General features: G+C 41.3%; 1 protein-coding gene across 1 annotated transcript; it reads right to left on the minus strand.

Annotated features, from left to right (window-relative positions):
* Nucleotides 1-347: 347 nt before the first annotated feature.
* LOC132637677 (uncharacterized) lies at nt 348-8,815 on the minus strand. The gene is made up of 7 exons (XM_060354732.1): nt 8,678-8,815; nt 8,275-8,447; nt 6,559-6,639; nt 1,960-1,981; nt 1,313-1,670; nt 757-1,141; nt 348-672 (listed from the first exon to the last, which is right to left on the minus strand). The coding sequence occupies exons 1-7, from the start codon at nt 8,813-8,815 to the stop codon at nt 348-350; spliced, it is 1,482 nt and encodes a 493-aa protein (XP_060210715.1).
* Between the last annotated feature and the right edge of the window lie 7,859 nt (nt 8,816-16,674).

Genomic DNA, 16,674 nt, shown 5'->3' on the forward strand with positions numbered 1-16,674 from the left:
TTGTGCTAACGGTAAAGTAATGGGTCTACATATATCCATGCCAAACCTCTGGAGTAACTTCTCAATATACTTCTTCTGTGAAAGATGTACCTCATCGTTCTTCCCGTGAATCTCCATTCCAAGGATTTTCTTAGCTTCACCTAAATCTTTCATGTCAAACTCCTTACTTAGCAGTTTCTTCAAATCATTTATCTCTGTCACGCTCTTAGCAACAATAAGCATATCATCAACATATAACAGTAAATAATTATTTGAATTACCAGATACCGTCATATGATACACGCAGCTATTAAATGCATTTCTCCAGAAATCTTTAATAATCATGAACGTATCAAACTTTTGTACCACTATCGTGGTGACTGTTTCAAACCATACAGAGATTTATTCAATTGACAAACTTGGTCTTCTTTTCCTTCAATAAGGAAACCCTCGGGCTGATTCATGAAGATCACCTCTTCAAGTTCACCATGTAAGAATACAGTCTTGACATCAAGCTGATGAAGCTTCAAGTCATAATAGGCAGCCAAAGCTAGAAACAAACGAACTGAGCTATGCTTCACGACTGGTGAGAAAATCTCATTGTAGTCGATTCCCTCCTTCTGACAAAATCCCTTAGCAACCAATCTCGCTTTGTATCTAGTATCTTCTACACCCGGAATGCTATCCTTTTTTCTGAAGACCCATTTGCAACCAACAGTTCTCTTCCCCTTTGGTAGACTCACCAAATCCCATGTCTGGTTCTTTTGCAGAGACTACATCTCTTCAGTCATGGCTAAACTCCATTGATCATCTTCACCACACATAGTAGCTTTTGTATAACTTAAGAGTTCTAGATCCTTTATTTCCTCCTCGGCAGTAGCTAATGCATAGGCCACAAGATTAGCTTGTGAAGGCTGAGGGTAATATTTTAGATTAAGCTTCGAAGTTCGTTTGTCCCTTCCAGTAGCTATACTGTATGGTTCACCTTCAGGTACTACTGTGTGAGCTTTTTCATTATCTGACTCCACCTGAGTCACTTGATCCTTTTGTTCGGTAAGTTTCATATTTTCCTCCGCCGTTTCTGTTGTAAGAACTTTCTGTCCTGTAAACTCAATAGAAGTCTTTCCAGGATCAAGCATAGAGGCCTTATCAAAAGTAACATCTATACTGATTACAAACTTAAGAGGATCTAAACCCTATATTCTATATCCTTTTACCCCCTTCAGCATATCCCATAAATAAACCTTTCGAGCTCTAGGTTCTAATTTTCCATCACTTACATGATAATATGCGGGACATCTAAAGATTAATTACGCACAATCAGACGGTTTACCTGACCATACCTCATTTGGAGTTTTGAAGTCAATTGCCGACGCTGAAGAATGATTAACAACATAACAAGCAGTATTTACTACTTCCACCCAGAACTCCTTAGGCACCTTGGCATTAGAGAGCATACATCGTGCTTTCTCAAGAAGAGTGTGGTTCATCCTTTCAGCTACTCTATTTTGTTGTGGTGTATGCCTAACAGTTCTATATCTCAATACACCATGAATCTTGCAGAAATTGTCAAACTCTTCATTGCAAAACTCCAAGCCATTATTTGTTTGAAGACATTTAATCTTTCTGTCACACTGATTTTCAATTAATATCTTCCAGTTTTTGAAATTCTCAAAGACATCACTTTTAGCCTTTCAGAAGTATACCCAAACCTTGCATGAAAAATCATCAATGAAAGTAAGAAGATACCTTTTTCCACCCTTGGATGGAACCTGAGATGGACCCCATAACTCATAACATACAATCACCTTAAGACTCTTTAAACATGTCATTCTTTTCTCAAGGATGATTCATACAAGACACATTCATTTACTAAAGAACTAAGGATCCCAGGACAACAAACTATCAACAAGTGGAAAGGTAGAAACATTACAATGGCCATGTACAATTTTAACTCGTGTTATGGGTACATAGACTCACCAAGGTTCTTGTAACAACCAACCTGTATACAGTAAAAAAAAAAAATTGACTTCCTAGCCGATGTTTGCAACCTTAAACTAATCATGTGAGCTCATTTTCCCTTTCTTTCTTTTTAGTTGTATCAGGATGCCCATACTTCACATTATCAATAAATCAGTAAGCCTATTGTCACAACCAAGTTGCACATCAACACTTTTAAGAATATCAAGCTATCTCCTTCTATTTAAAACTAGATTAAACCCTTAATGTCATGTTGCACACATTGTTCGGTCATGTAGGGTCATTAGGCAAGTTCACAGGATCACACATGCTCGTTTTTTAATCTTTAAGTCTATTTCATACAAGTACATTAACACTTAGTGGCTAAACTTTCTTAGGACAACTATAAAGGCTAGACAAGCCCACAATATTCAACCAAGTTGACAAGAGTTTAAAACATCATAGCAACTGAACCAAATGAAAACTTAACCATCATAAACCACACATGGTAGGCTTAAACCAAACAAGGGATTAATTAGCTGAGTTCTAATATGATAATCCAAACAAGGATGGATGAACAAACTTTCAAGGACTGGAAATGATAGATTAAGCAAAGTAGATAAGCAAATTAGGAAGCTAATTACTGCAACTAATCATGATGAAGTTAGACTAAACAAAGAGACAGGAAAAACTACACATTACTACTAAAAACTATCACTATAAGCTAAACATATTATAGGAATGCAAAAAAAAAAAAAAAAAAAAAAAGGAGCAAAGGATTACCTCTTGTACCAGCCTCTTGTCGAGATTCAGACTTGGAAGGATAAAACGTCCCCCCCCCCCCCCCCCCCCCAAGAAAAAAGCTCAAACTCACGCCACAAAGTAGAAATAATAAGTCTTAAAGTTTTAAACTCACTCGAGTTCTTAAAGTTTTGAAAGCAAAGATGCCAAAACTTAGGTATTTCGAGTGTTAATGAGTATCCTTTTTTTTTTCTAATCTCCAAACTTGTTCAACAACGAAAAACAGAATCCTTTAAATAGGAATCCCAAAAACTTCAAAAACCCTTGAACTCACGAGGTGGGATAACTTCCCATAGGTGGGATTTCCTCCTCACAACGGAATTGTAGGGTCAGGATTAGCCTAAAAACAAAAACAAAGGGTCAGATCTGCTTTGAAATTGATCAATCTGTGGGGTTCTTCATAAACCAATAAAAATTGAGTATTCAAAATCGGAGAACAACAAAAACAATTAAAGCTTTGCAGGATGTTACCGTTAAAGGATGTAAAGGTGAAACGTGGAGGGGTAACACCGTGTTTGGGGTCGTGTTAGGCAAAAACAGGTGGAAGCAATTAATGCTTTACCCGTTCTAGCCATACCAAGAATGACAAGAACACACTCGCATGAAAATTTACCACAAATGGCGATGGTGACGTAGGAGAGAAGGGCATCACCCCTTGGCAGCTAGGGTTTCCGGATAAACCTTAGAAAAATACAAATAACCCCTTAGGGGTCTATTTGTGTGAAGCGGAGGGACTAAGTATTATACCGTTTGGGCCGCGTCTGGCCCTATTGGGTTGGACTCGGTCCATAAAAAAAGGGCAGCCCAACCAATATATATATATATATATATATATATATATATATATATATATATATATATACACGCACACACACTCATGACAGGCTAATGATAAGAAAGAACGTATATGTTTTTTTCTTTTAAAACGCAAATAAATGAAAAGGTAAAAAGATTGATTACTAAAACAAATTAATTAAAACCAAGTATTCTAAAACATGGCTGTTTTTTCCAAAAGGAAAAGTAGGACCTTAATTGAATTAAACAATAATTTTGTTATTCCAATTATAGCCCTATTTGACTAATTGATTGATTATTTCAATCACAGTCATAATTAAATATATAATAAGCAAGCTACAAATATAACCACAATTAATTATAGTTAATTTGATAATTGTCCACATAAATTAATTATGCAAAAGTTTAAAATGAGGGATAGAAAATGATTATTTACTTTAATTAGTCAATTTTCCTGAATTAAAATGGGTTAATTATTTGCTGATTAATTTCTGATAATTTCGACAAATAAATAACTATTTTCTGGTTGAGATTTAGTAAATGCATCATCAATTGTTGTAAAAAATATTTTTCAAATGGTTTACTGTAGAAATTATTTTACCAAACACCACGGGTAAAACATTATCTGCATAGTTTACAAAAGCATTCTGACTTTTCTAAAAAAAGAACTTATATTACTCCATTTAATATTGAAGTTCTTTGAGCGATTAAAATAAATCATAGGAGGTCAAAAATTAGGTGTCAACAACTGCCCTTCGGTGTTCGGGAATGGCGGGATCATTCCCGAGCAACGTAATTTGACTAACCCTGATTTTTGACTGACCCTAGTCATGTTACCCCTCATTTTCAAAATATATGGCTGAACCCTAGTTGTTGGGTTTCCTACATATCTCAGGTTTTATGAGAATTCAGGCCATTTGTAGTTCAACATGACTATGACTTCAAAATGCAAATTATGGTAAATCCTCAAATATTCCGGTTGTCAAGCTGGAAACTCCGGTGTGATTGGTGAGCGTGTGTCTGAATTTTTGGCATTAAATCTGCCTACATATCCCTGTTCTTGGGAATAGGGGTGGGCGTTCGGTTTTTCGGTTCGGTTTTATCAAACTTCGGTTTGGCTATTTCGGGTTCGGTTTTTTGAAGGTGGATACCGAACACCGAACCAAACAAGTTCGGTTCGGTTCTTTCGGTTTCGGTTTTTTAAAGTTCGGTTCGGTTCGGTTTCGGTTTTTTCAATTCGGTTTTTTTGATATGATATTAGAAGCGATTCCCTTGACACTAATTCATATTCTCAAAAGCAATAAAACATAAAACTGATAAATTGAAATCAAAATCAAACAAACAGGATATAGAAGAATAGAAAACTATAACCATGATATAGGATTACTAGGTGTTATATACATACCGTAAGTATAATTAAGAAAACACATAAAGGACATACATTAATCCTAAAGACACATCCTAGTTGCCTTCCTTAACATATTTGATTTTCTCAACTGAAGTAGAAAATTAGGGATACAAATGCAAAAGAGGGCTTGTTACAATTGGGTTTTTTTCGGCTTTAAACTTAATGGGTCTGGACTATTTTCATTTTTTTGGATAATGTATTAAATTTCGGCGTGTGTTCGGTTTTTCGGTTCGGTTTTATCAAACTTCTGTTCGGCTATTTCGGTTTCGGTTTTTTGAAGGTGGACACCAAACACCGAACCAAACTAGTTCGGTTCGGTTCGGTTTGTTGAAGTTTCGGTTCGGTTCGGTTCGGTTCGGTTTTTCGGTTTTCGGTATTTATGCCCAGCCCTACTTGGGAATCAAGTCACCTTTTAGTTCGAGTCAATCAGAGGAAAAAGGTATCCCTTATGTGGGAATGCCTTCATGTGTTCCGGTGTGTGTCCGACCGGCTGCGGAATAATAAAACAAACAAAGCATATAAGCAATAAACAATCCTGTGTGGATGAGTATAGTAAGGGGTCATCCTCCAAGTCCTGGCCGGAGAGCTTGACTCTCATGGGCACCTTATCTCGACCGGTTGCGTAAGAAAAAGTTCCACGGTTGCTCCGCAATCTGTATGGATTTGATTAAATTTTGCCTGCTCTTTGGCGGCTACCAATCTGCTGAGTAACGCTGATTTTTTGGGTGACGAATATTGCGGTCTCGTGACTAGATTTACATTGTCTTGCCCTTTTAGCGAACACTGCGGTCTCCTGACCGGTTTTCCATTGCTTTTATCCTTTCGAGGGCGAACACTGTTGTCTCATGACTAGTTTTACATCGCTTTGCTATCTTGTCATATCCCATAATTTATATGCATGGCCTTCTTGGAAACAAATGCCCTCCCGGCATGTTTGTATGAATGACTGTCTTGATGATTGAAATAAATGTCCCTCTTGGCAATTAAAATAAATGGCCTTCTCGGCCTATTTGTATGAATGACCCTCTCGGCATGTTTGTATAAATGGCCCTCTTGGCAATAAATGGCCTTCTTGGCGTGTTTGTATGAATGGCCCTCTTGGCAGTAGGAAAATAAACGTGCAATGGCCCTCTTGGCAGTTTGTATGAATGACCCTCTCGGAAGCAGGAAAACAAACGTGCAATGGCCCTCTCGGCATTTTGTATGAATGGGCTTCTTGACAGTAGGAAAATAAACGTGCAATGGCCCTCTCGTCAGTTTGTATGAATGGCCCTCTCGTCAGCAGGAAAATATACGTGCAATGACCCTCTCGGCAGTTTGTATGAATGATGTAAATGACAGATATAGCCCCTTTGGCTAAATCGTCTTTCTTTCGTCCTTTGTTTCGGCTGTGACCCCCTTGGTTGGATATGCCGTATCGTTTACTATTACCCTTCTGGCCAAACATTTGCCTTCGTAGCAGCTTTGAATCACTTTGTAGCCATTGTGGCTTAATATTTTGCCCCTTTGGCACTCAAAACCTTTCATAGCCCTCCTGGCTAGATATTTGCCCTTTTGGCATTCAAAAACTTTCATAGCCTTCATGGCTTGATATTTGCCCTTTTGGCATTCAAAACCTTTCATAGCCCTCGTGGTTAGACATATGCTCCGGATGCCGGATCTCACAGTGGTCTGGACCTTCTTTAGCTGAGCGTTTCCTGCACATGGATCAAAGATAGAAAAGATCACATTCCATGTCCTGGGGACCTACACCAGAAATGTGTTCCTTTTTCCTATTTTAAGTTGATCTGTCTTTCCGGCGCTGTCACATCTTCGGCTTTCTGGCCCCGAACCCCTTTGGCACCAGTATTCGAAAGATAAATCTATTTTCATTATGCAGAGAAATGATTTTTTGTAATGTTACTACCAAGATATATATATTTGAAAAAATATGACGATATTTAAGCTGTCATGACATGCGTTTTGAATGAGGTAGTCCTCTTCTGTCATGGCTGCTTTTGTTTTCTTACGTGGAATTTTTGATACCTCTTCTCAAACATCTACCCAAGTTTAAATCTTGATCCATCAAATGCCTATGCTGAATTTTTGGGAAATTTTGAGATCTTCTCAAACTTTCTGCCCCAGCGTAGAGTTTTGGGTTAGCTGAATATCCTATGGTGGCTTGTCAGCGTGAATTTTTGAGATCCTCTAAAAATTTTTACCCTAGTTGGACATGCAACAGTCTCTGTTCCTTTGTGAAATCCTATCTTTGAGGCTCCCTGGGGGTTTTCTTGGTTTTTCTTTGATGCGACCTAGCTCGAGGAGTGCCTACGTATCCTGTCGCAATAGGAATTCTGGTCGAACATAGTTCAGAAACAAAAATGATGGAGTTTTGGTTTTTACTAATAAAGCGACCAGGTCCCAATTGGACTGCCTACGTATCCCACCGTGGGGAAATCAGGTCATTGCGTAGTTCATGTTACAAAAGGTGTTTTGTTTTAGCTTATCTATTACAAAACAATTACAAGCAAAAGGAAATAACTAATACAAGAAAATGGAAATAATGTTTACAAGTGAAGAGTTCTATTACAAAATAAAGCTCCTTCCTCACGCATAGTACCGTTTGATTGCATCTGAGTTAATCGGCTTCGGCCACTATTGAACGTCCATTTCTGCCAATACTACCGCTTCTCCGGAGAGTACTTTGCGGATTACGTAAGGCCCTTGCCAGTTGGGAGAAAACTTCCCCTTATATTCATCTTGGTGTGGAAAAATCCTCTTGAGCACCAGCTGTCCGATCTGAAAAAGTCAGGTTCTGATTCGTTTGTTGATAGCTCTTGCCATTCTTTGCCTGTATAATTGACCATGATAGACAATAACTAATCTTTTATCAACAATCAAAACTAATCATAACGAGCTCGAACCCATTCGGTATTGTCCAATTTCGTTTCCTGAATGATTCTCAGAAAGGTATCTGAACTTCAACGGGTATGACCGCTTCAGTTCCATAGACCAGCAGGTATGGGGTTGCTCCTGTTGAGGTCCTGGCCGTATTATGGTATCCCAGTAAGATGTAGGGCAACTGTTCGTGCCAACCCTTATGATTATAAGTCATTTTCCTCAATATCCTCTTGATATTCTTGTTAGCTGCTTCTACGGCTCCGTTCATTTGCGGCCGATAAGCTGTCGAATTTCGGTGGGTGATCTTGAATTGCTCATAGCTATCCTTCATCAGGTGGCTATTCAGGTTCACTCTATGTTCTGTTATGATGGACTCAGGTACACCGAATCTTCATATGATGTGGTTTCGCACAAAGTCTGCCACTACTTTCTTTGTTACTGATTTGTGGGACGTTGCTTCCACCCATTTGGTGAAAACGCCAATGGCAACCAAAATGAACCGGTGGCCATTTGAGGCTGCGGGTTCAATGGGTCCAATAACATCCATGCCCCAAGCGATGAAAGGCCATGGTGAGCTCATAGCATTAAGCTCACTTGGAGGGACTTTGATCAGATCTCCATGGATCTGGCATTAATGGCACATTTGCACATACTTACAACAATCACTCTCCATCGTCATCCAATAATATCTAGCTCGTAGAATCTTCTTTGCTAGCATGAATACTTTTATGTGGGATCCACATGTTCCCACATGTACTTCCTCTAGAAGTTTGGTGGCTTCGCTGACGTTTATACATCTGATCAGACCCAAATCTGGCGCCTGTTTGTATCGCACTTATTTGTTTAGGAAGAAACCGTTTGCCATTCTTCAGATGGTCTTCTTCTGTCCGTTTGTGATGCCTTTGGGGTATCCTCGTCCTTCCAAATACATTTTGATGTCGCTGTACCACGGCTTGCCATCTGGCTCAGCTTCCGCATGGCAACAGTGGACATGTTCTTCTTTCAGAATTATCCTTAGCGGATCGATGTGACTGCTTCCAGGATGCTAGATCATTGACGCTATGGTGGCTAGTGCATCAACAAAATCATTCTGAGCTCTTGGTGTATGTCGAAACTAGATCTTTATGAACTTCTTGCACAATCTCTGTTCCAAGTTCACATATGGTAAGATCTTATCACTTTTAATGGCCCACTCGCCTTGTACTTGATGAATCAACAAGTCAGAATCTCCAATGACCAATAATTCCTTGATGTCCATGTCTAGCCATTCTGAGGCCGAGTATGCAGGCTTCATATTCGGCCATGTTGTTAGTACAGTGAAATTTGACCTTGGCGGCCATGGGGTAGTGTTGCCTATTTTTTATATCAGGACCGCTCCGATTCCGTAACCTTTGTAATTCACTGCTCCATCAAAGAACAATTTCCAGCCAGTATATAATTCTGCTGCTCCTTCTTCTATGGCCAACACCCTTTCGTCTAGGAAATGGGTACGAAGCGGTTCAAGTTCTTTATCCACCGGGCTTGCGGCTAGTAAATCAGCCAAAGCCTGTCCTTTGACGGCTTTCTTTGCTACATATACGATATAGAATTCACTCAATAGCATTTTCCACTTGGCCAACTTCCTGATGGGCATGGGGTGACGGAATATGTACCTCAAAGGATCCATCTTGGATATGAGGTGAGTGGTATATGAGGATAAATAATGCCACAATTTTTGAGCTACCCAAGTTAGAGCACAGCAAGTCTTTTCCACTAGCATATATTTGGCCTCGCAGGTTTTGAACTTTTTGCTCAGATAGTAAATGGCACGGTCCTTTTTCCCTTCTTCGTCATGCTGTCCCAGCACACATCTGAATGCCTTTTCGGCAACCGACAAGTACAACAGCAAAGGACTCTCAGGCCTTGGCGGTATCAGGACCGGTGGGTTGGACAAATATCTCTTTATAGTGTCGAATGCCTCTTAGAATTCCTCCGTCCATTTTGTAGGAGCATTCTTTTTCAGAAGCTTGAGGATGGGTTCTACAATGATGCTGGATTGAGCTATGAACCGCCCGATCTAATTTAGCCTTCCCAAGAAGCTCATGACTTCTTTCTTGGGTTGAGGGGGAGGCAATTCTTGGATTGCTTTGATTTTTGTTGGGTCTAGCTCTATGCCTCTTCGGCTGACTATGAATCCCAGTAATTTTCTAGCCGGTACTCCGAATGCACACTTGGCCGGATTCAATTTCAAATTAAACCTCCGGAGTCTATTGAAGAATTTCCTTAAATGTGTGGTATGCTCCTACCTTTCTCTTGACTTGATAATGACATCGTCCACATAGACCTCAATCTCTCTATGGATCATGTCATGGAAAATGGTAGTCATTACTCTCATGTATGTTGCACCAGCGTTCTTGAGGCTGAAAGGCATTACCCTGTAATGGTACACTTCCCATAGAGTGATGAAAGCTATCTTTTCCGCGTCCTCTCTATCCATCAAGATCTGGTGGTAGCCGGCGAAACAATCCACAATCGATTGTAACCCGTGCTTGGCACAATTGTCTATGAGTATGTGGATGTTAGGGAGCAAAATATTACCCTTTGGGCTAGCTTTGTTTAGATCGCAGTAATCCACGTAGATTCTTATCTTTCCATCTTTCTTGGGCACCGGGACTATATTGGGTAGCCATGTGGGGTAGGATGTTACCTCTACTACTCCAGACTTAATTTGTTTCTCCACCTCGTCTTTGATTCAGATACTGAGATCTAATTTGAATTGTCGGGTTTTCTGCTTTACTAGGGCAAACCCCTCATTGATGGGTAACCTGTGGGATACTATGCTGGTACTTAGCCCTGGCATGTCAGCGTATGACCATGTGAAGATGTCCATGTATTGTTTTAGCAAACTTATCAATTCCTTCTTGAGAGGAGCATCTAGGTGTGCACTTATCCTTGTCTCTTTGACATTCTCTTCATCGCCTAGATTTATGGTTTCTGTTTCGTCCAAGTTCGGTTTTTGCTCATTCTCCAATTCTTCTACTTCTTCTGTGAGACCCTCGGATAGCATTGTGGTCTCATCGTATTCCTCATAATAAACTGAGGCTTTCATTAATTTAAAATATTAGAAGTACAAACTGTGGTCCTGGCTTAGGTCAAGCCATTTTCATTTTTGAAAACATTACGAGGTATGTAAGTGATAAAGAGGGTGAGTAATCGGGCCTCAACCGACTCTCCCCATTTTAAAAAAAAATCATCTTTCTCTACCGAAGAGCCAGTAGCGAGGTAGAGGTCCAGTTTGACAGTTGCTCGCCCGGCTCTGCCTCTCTAATGCTGGGTGTTTCAGCACATTCCTGCAGAATCACATAGCAATCTTCCTCTTTGAATAGCATCCTTATCCCTTCTTCAATGCCAACTTCCTCAGACACAAGCATTCTTTGGGGAAATGACTGGTACAGATTTTGAATGGGTTTTTTGCAGAGATCTGCAACCCCTTGTTTCTTCTTGGTAGGCATCTCCTCCTCTGTGGGGATGTAACCAAGCCCAAAGCAAAAATTATCATGAAAGATAGAAACATGCTTAGTGATGCCTTGCAGATTCTTCCCTAAACCTTTTCCGGGTTCGAACCCCGTTTAGAAGCATGGTGGAAGTAATCATTTTATAAACCGCTGGCATGGGAGTTTCCATGGAATCTATCTTGTGGGCCGCTCCTACTTGATCCACGACATGAAAATCCATTCCTTTAGGTGTGGCTTCAATGTCAGGTACAGAATTGTACGGATAATTGTGCATGCTGGCTTCTCCGTGGATCACCAATTCTTCTCTTTCCAAGATAAATTTTACAGATTAATGGAGCAAGGATGGTACTGCTCCTGCCATGTGGATCCACGGTCTTCCTAGAAGCAAATTGTAATTGGCCGGTATTTCCATGACTTGGAATTTCGTGGTGAAATCAGCAGGTCCTATTTGAATATCCAGATTAGCTACTCCAATGGCATCACAACGTCCTCCGTCAAATGCTCTTATGTTAGTGTGGCTTTGGCGAACCTTTCCGAGGTCGTACCCTAACCGAGTCAAGGTGGATTCAGGCTAGATATTAAGTCCTGCCCCATTGTCAATCAATACCTGGGTTACCACTTTGTTGCGACGCATGATAGTGATGTGCAACACTTTGTTGTAAGTTATACCTTTCTTGGGAAACTCTTTTTCTGTGAAGGCAATTTGATGCTCTTCCATAACATGGGTGATCATTTTGGCCAGATTTTCACTGTTTGTTCCAGCCGGGACATGAGCTTTATCCAATACCTTCATTAGAGCCAGACGGTGTTGGGGTGAATTTTGCAGCAATGCCAGCACTGATATTTGGGCCGGTGTCTTCTTTAAATGCTAGACAACAGAGTATTCTTTTGGCTGCATTCTGCGCTAAAATTTTCAGCTTCATCTTCAGTTATAGTCCTTTTCTGATTACCCTCCCTTCGAGGTCCCCCTTGCACTGTGTCTTCAAGCGTGTAACATCTTCCTGATCTTGGGATACCATGTGCGATGGCCACTTGGACCACAGACTCTTTTCGAGGCGGTGCCGGAGTCACCTGAGCAATGTTTGTTGTCACTGGTGCAGGGATTAATACCTTGAATTGCGGGCGCTCCTACAGGGACAGTGATGCTACTGTACGTTAAAGTTCTTTCACAGGACCGCAACTTGTGGGCCTCCCGGTGACCCAGTACTCCTCTCTCTCAATCATGTGAATCACGTTGTTGCCATAGTTTCGCAAAGGATTCGTTTTCACATTTAGAGGGGCCGTTTAGAGCACAATCTCTTTCCGGTCAATCAGATCCCATATTTTGTACTTGAGATTAATGCAATCTTCCATATGATGCCCTATGCCATTGAGTGATATGCACGTGTTTGGTCAACTCGGTAAAACCGGTTCTTTGGATCAACGGCTTTTGGCTGAACTACTTGAATCATTCCAGCCGCGCTTAACCTCTTGAACTGATCAGTCCGAGATTCCATTAGCGGACTGAACACTCGAGGGGGTTTCTTCTTAAAATTTGGACGTGGCACATTGTAGGCATTTGGTGGTGGTTGATTCTGGTAGGTATTAGGTTGGTCATTTTGTGGGGTACGGTAAATGGGTAGGGGAGTCTGATAATTTGGCTTTGGAGCTTGGTCATTTAGGGGAGGTGAATGGAAGGTATTTGGTGGAGCTTGGTAACTTGGGAGTGGTGATTGGAAGGTTGGTTACACGTAATATACGACCACCGTATTGTAAGGATTGGGTAGATAATTATTTGGAGGAGGTGAAGCATATGCTCCCATTGAGAAATCTTCCCTTCTTTTGGGTTTAGGGGTGTGGGATATGCTAGCCACGTCTTCTTTCTTTTTATGCATGAACCCGGTGGAACCTGAACTAGCGGATTTTCCAGTCATGCTTACTATTCGGCCGGTTTTGAGACTGTTTTCTATGGCTTCGCCCATTTTGACTAGTTCAAAGAAAGGCCTCCCTGCCATTGAAAGCATTCTATCGTAGAAGTCTGTCTCTTGTGAACGGATAAAAATCGACACAAGTTCCTCTTCACCCATAGGAGGTTGCACTCGGGCAACCTCTATTCTCCACCTGCATGCATATTCGCGGAAGTTCTCGGTGGATTTATTTTTCACTTTCTCCAGATAATACCTATCTAGCACTGTATTCATATTAAAAAGGAATCTTTCCATGAAAGCAGCGGCTATGTCTTCCCATGTGACGCAACGACATATATCTTGCGCTGCGAACCATTCAGAGGCCTCTCCTGTCAAACTCCGGCTGAACAATCTCATGATGAGTGCTTGATTGCTTTGGACACCAACCAACTGGTCGCAGTACGCTCGCAAGTGTGCTTTAGGATTGCCTGTCCCGTTAAACAATTCGAATCGGGGTACTTTGAATCCTTCGGGTAGATCTACATTGGGATGCATGCACAAATCGTCATAGCTTAGACCCGTGCCAGTGAGGGTAGTATTCATAGATCATTCCAGTATTGCAGTGATCTTCCGCTCAAGCCTTTCCTTCTGTTTTTCCTGTTCGGCCTTCCATGACTTTTCCATTTCTTCATAGTGGTCAATTTCTTGATCGGGCGAGCAAGTACCTGATGTGACAGGTGTGTGGAAAGAAACAGCAGGGCGAATTCGGGTAATAGGGGTTCTTTTATCAGTGGGTAGTGGGGTGATGGTTGGTTGTATAGTGATGCCAGGGTGGGTGTTTTCTGGTGCTGGGTAAGAGGGGATGAAGGGGGTGGTTCTGGGAATCTGGTTGGTGTTAAATGGTGGTGGGGTATGGCCTAAAGCGCTAATGTGTCCATCAATCGGGGTAAATGGCATGGTGGTCATAACAGACCTGGTAGGGAAGTGATCTGGTAGTGGTGAGTTCAGTGATGGAAAAAATGGTGGAGGCCTTTTTTCCTCGGCAGGGGCCATTCGAGCAGCATTAGAAGCTTTGTTTCGCGCCACCTGCTCTTGAAGGTGGGCGATCTTTTCAAACATCATCTTCATGACGTCTTCGGTAGGTGATGACTCAGGAAACTCTTGCAAAGGTGATTCTCTGAAAGTGATATCACTGGGGGTAGTTTCGTTTCTCAAAGTATGAGTCATTTTCTCTTTGCCTTTGTCTTGTAGGGATAAGGATGCTATTGCAGCTTTAGACCTTGTGAAGTATGCCAGTGTGAACACGAATCAACTTCTCTTCTATACAAAAGAATAACTCAAAGGCAAACAAAGTTAGTTTCGTCAGAATGAAAGAAAGAAAAGCAAGATACACATGTAAATGGTAGTTCAAAACACTTAGCACAGAAAGGGTCATATGTTTGATTCAAATGCTCAATTGATCTCTTGTACCGGGTTTGGGGTACTTGGGATTTGTTTGAGTGAGAAAGGGTATAATATTTGTAATATATAGGGACTGAGTCTTATGTAAATTGCCTATGTACCCCTCCGCGGGAAGTCAGGCCCTTCCGTAGTTCGGTTTAATCCAAATAATCCTAAACCTACATGTGACCAGGCCTGATAGAGGCTTCCTGCATGTCCTTCCTTGGGACATCAGGTCAGCGCAGTTCCGTTTACACAAAATAGGGGGGACAAATCCGTGTTAAATACAAATACTGTGATCCTCTAAAACTAACCAAAAAGCTACCTTTCTTTTGAGGTCAAGATAGGTTGTTTGTCCGTTCAACCTTTCCTAGCCCTAAGGCTCCCAAATCCTAATACTGAGAAGGGAGCACCAACCAAAGGGCTTCCTTGTGGGCTAAAATTTCCAACTCATATTTGAATGCATCGCATTCTTCTATATCATGCCCTAAAGCTCCAGAATGGTACAGGCACACTCTGCGATGGCCAACTCCTTCAGTTTGAGCCCTTCTAGTTTTGATGGGGCGAATCCTCCCAATACTGACCAATTATGGAAGATCCTGGCGTAAGATTCTCTGAACACTGTGAAGTCGTAAATACGAGTGTTCCGAGTAATCCCCTCTGTTGGGATGATTTTGTCATGGACCAATAATGAATGCGGCCCCCACATCTTGGTAATTCTTTTCTTGTCTATGAGTCTGATAAGCCTTCTTTTGAAGGCTAAGAATTCATTGAGGGTATGCCCCGCCTGATCCTGGTGATAAGGGCATCTCTTATGTAAGAAAGCTGGATAGCATAGTGGCAACCTATAGAACCTGACACTGACTATTCCTTTACTTCGAAATTTGATCATCATCTATTCATTCGTAACTTGCTGAGGCAAGACTTGGTAGGGGCAATCCAATGCTCTGACAGCAATATCCCACCATTTGGGTGAAGCTGGCCGAGCATACTCCATTTGTTCTAGGGGCTATTCCCTTGGACTTGATAACGCAGCAGAAGCTCCTTCCCCTTTAGGGCTTGATGGTTGAGCAAAGGTTTTCTTCCCTTTTTACACTTGAAGGCGTAGCGGAAGCAACCCCCTTCGATGGCCATGTGGGCTCCTATGGGTCCGGCTCCATTTCCTCTTCTTCATACTTTTCAAGTATCGGGATGTATTCGGGAAGAATCCCTTTTCCCTTGTCCAGGACATTTTCTCCTTGAGCGTCAACAGGTTTTTTAGGCGGGCTTTCCGCTGAATCCAATAGCTCGTCCGCCTCCTTGATCTTGGCCTTCACTATCCGGATCTGCTTCTCGAGATCCTGAATCTTTCGTTGTAGTGAAACCTCATTATTCTTCATGACCTCGAGCTCAGGCGCAACCTTGTTCATCTTCAGATTCTGAAGAATCATTGAGCTTAGCGTAGGTATTTTGTGCATTATTTTTCTTTGGGTGAGTGGACAGTATTCGAGATCATTTGAGCATTTAAATGAAACATATGGCAGCAAATAGAGTCACTTAAAGCAATTCATAAGGCTATACTACGCATGTTCTTAAACATAACTAAACGTTTTTTAAACAAAATGTGCCATTTGAACCAAGCCATTGCCCTATAATCATTAATTATAATATTCTCCCCCGCAGGGGTACAAAAGATAAAGTAAAAACAGTACATAAAAATGAATCGGCGGAAATGTCCTCCGGTGGTGGATGATGAAGCCCAATCCCCACCAGTCTTAGTTTTCTTTGCTTTCCGGAGGTTAGTCTGGATGTGAAGATAGCCTGATGTCAAGGTCGCCTCCATAAGGAACCCTTTCTGTGTGAAGGTCAATGGAGCAACATTGTCTAGAATCTTCTTCATTCAGTCGTCTAACTCATCCAAACAATCATTGGTAAGCTCCAGCTCTTGTCTCAGACTCTCTATGACGGCCTTATCATGCTCAATTTTCTCCAAATATGTAGCATCTCTGTCGTCAGCTCTTCTCTGAATTAGACGGGCTCAGATCTCGGCTTG

Source organism: Lycium barbarum, chromosome 4 (assembly GCF_019175385.1).
Source record: "Lycium barbarum isolate Lr01 chromosome 4, ASM1917538v2, whole genome shotgun sequence".
Taxonomy (NCBI): Eukaryota; Viridiplantae; Streptophyta; class Magnoliopsida; order Solanales; family Solanaceae; genus Lycium; species Lycium barbarum.

Coding starts and splice junctions, on each gene's coding strand:
- LOC132637677 (XM_060354732.1), bottom strand. CDS start 8,815: ATGTCCACTGTTGCCATGCGGAAGCTGAGCCAGATGGCAAGCCGTGGT. Junction 8,448..8,677: donor CATCTGAAGAATGGCAAACG/GTTTCTTCCTAA, acceptor CATTAATGCCAG/ATCCATGGAGATCTGATCAA. Junction 1,982..6,558: donor AACCACGAGGGCTATGAAAG/GTTTTGAATGCC, acceptor TACTGTATACAG/GTTGGTTGTTACAAGAACCT.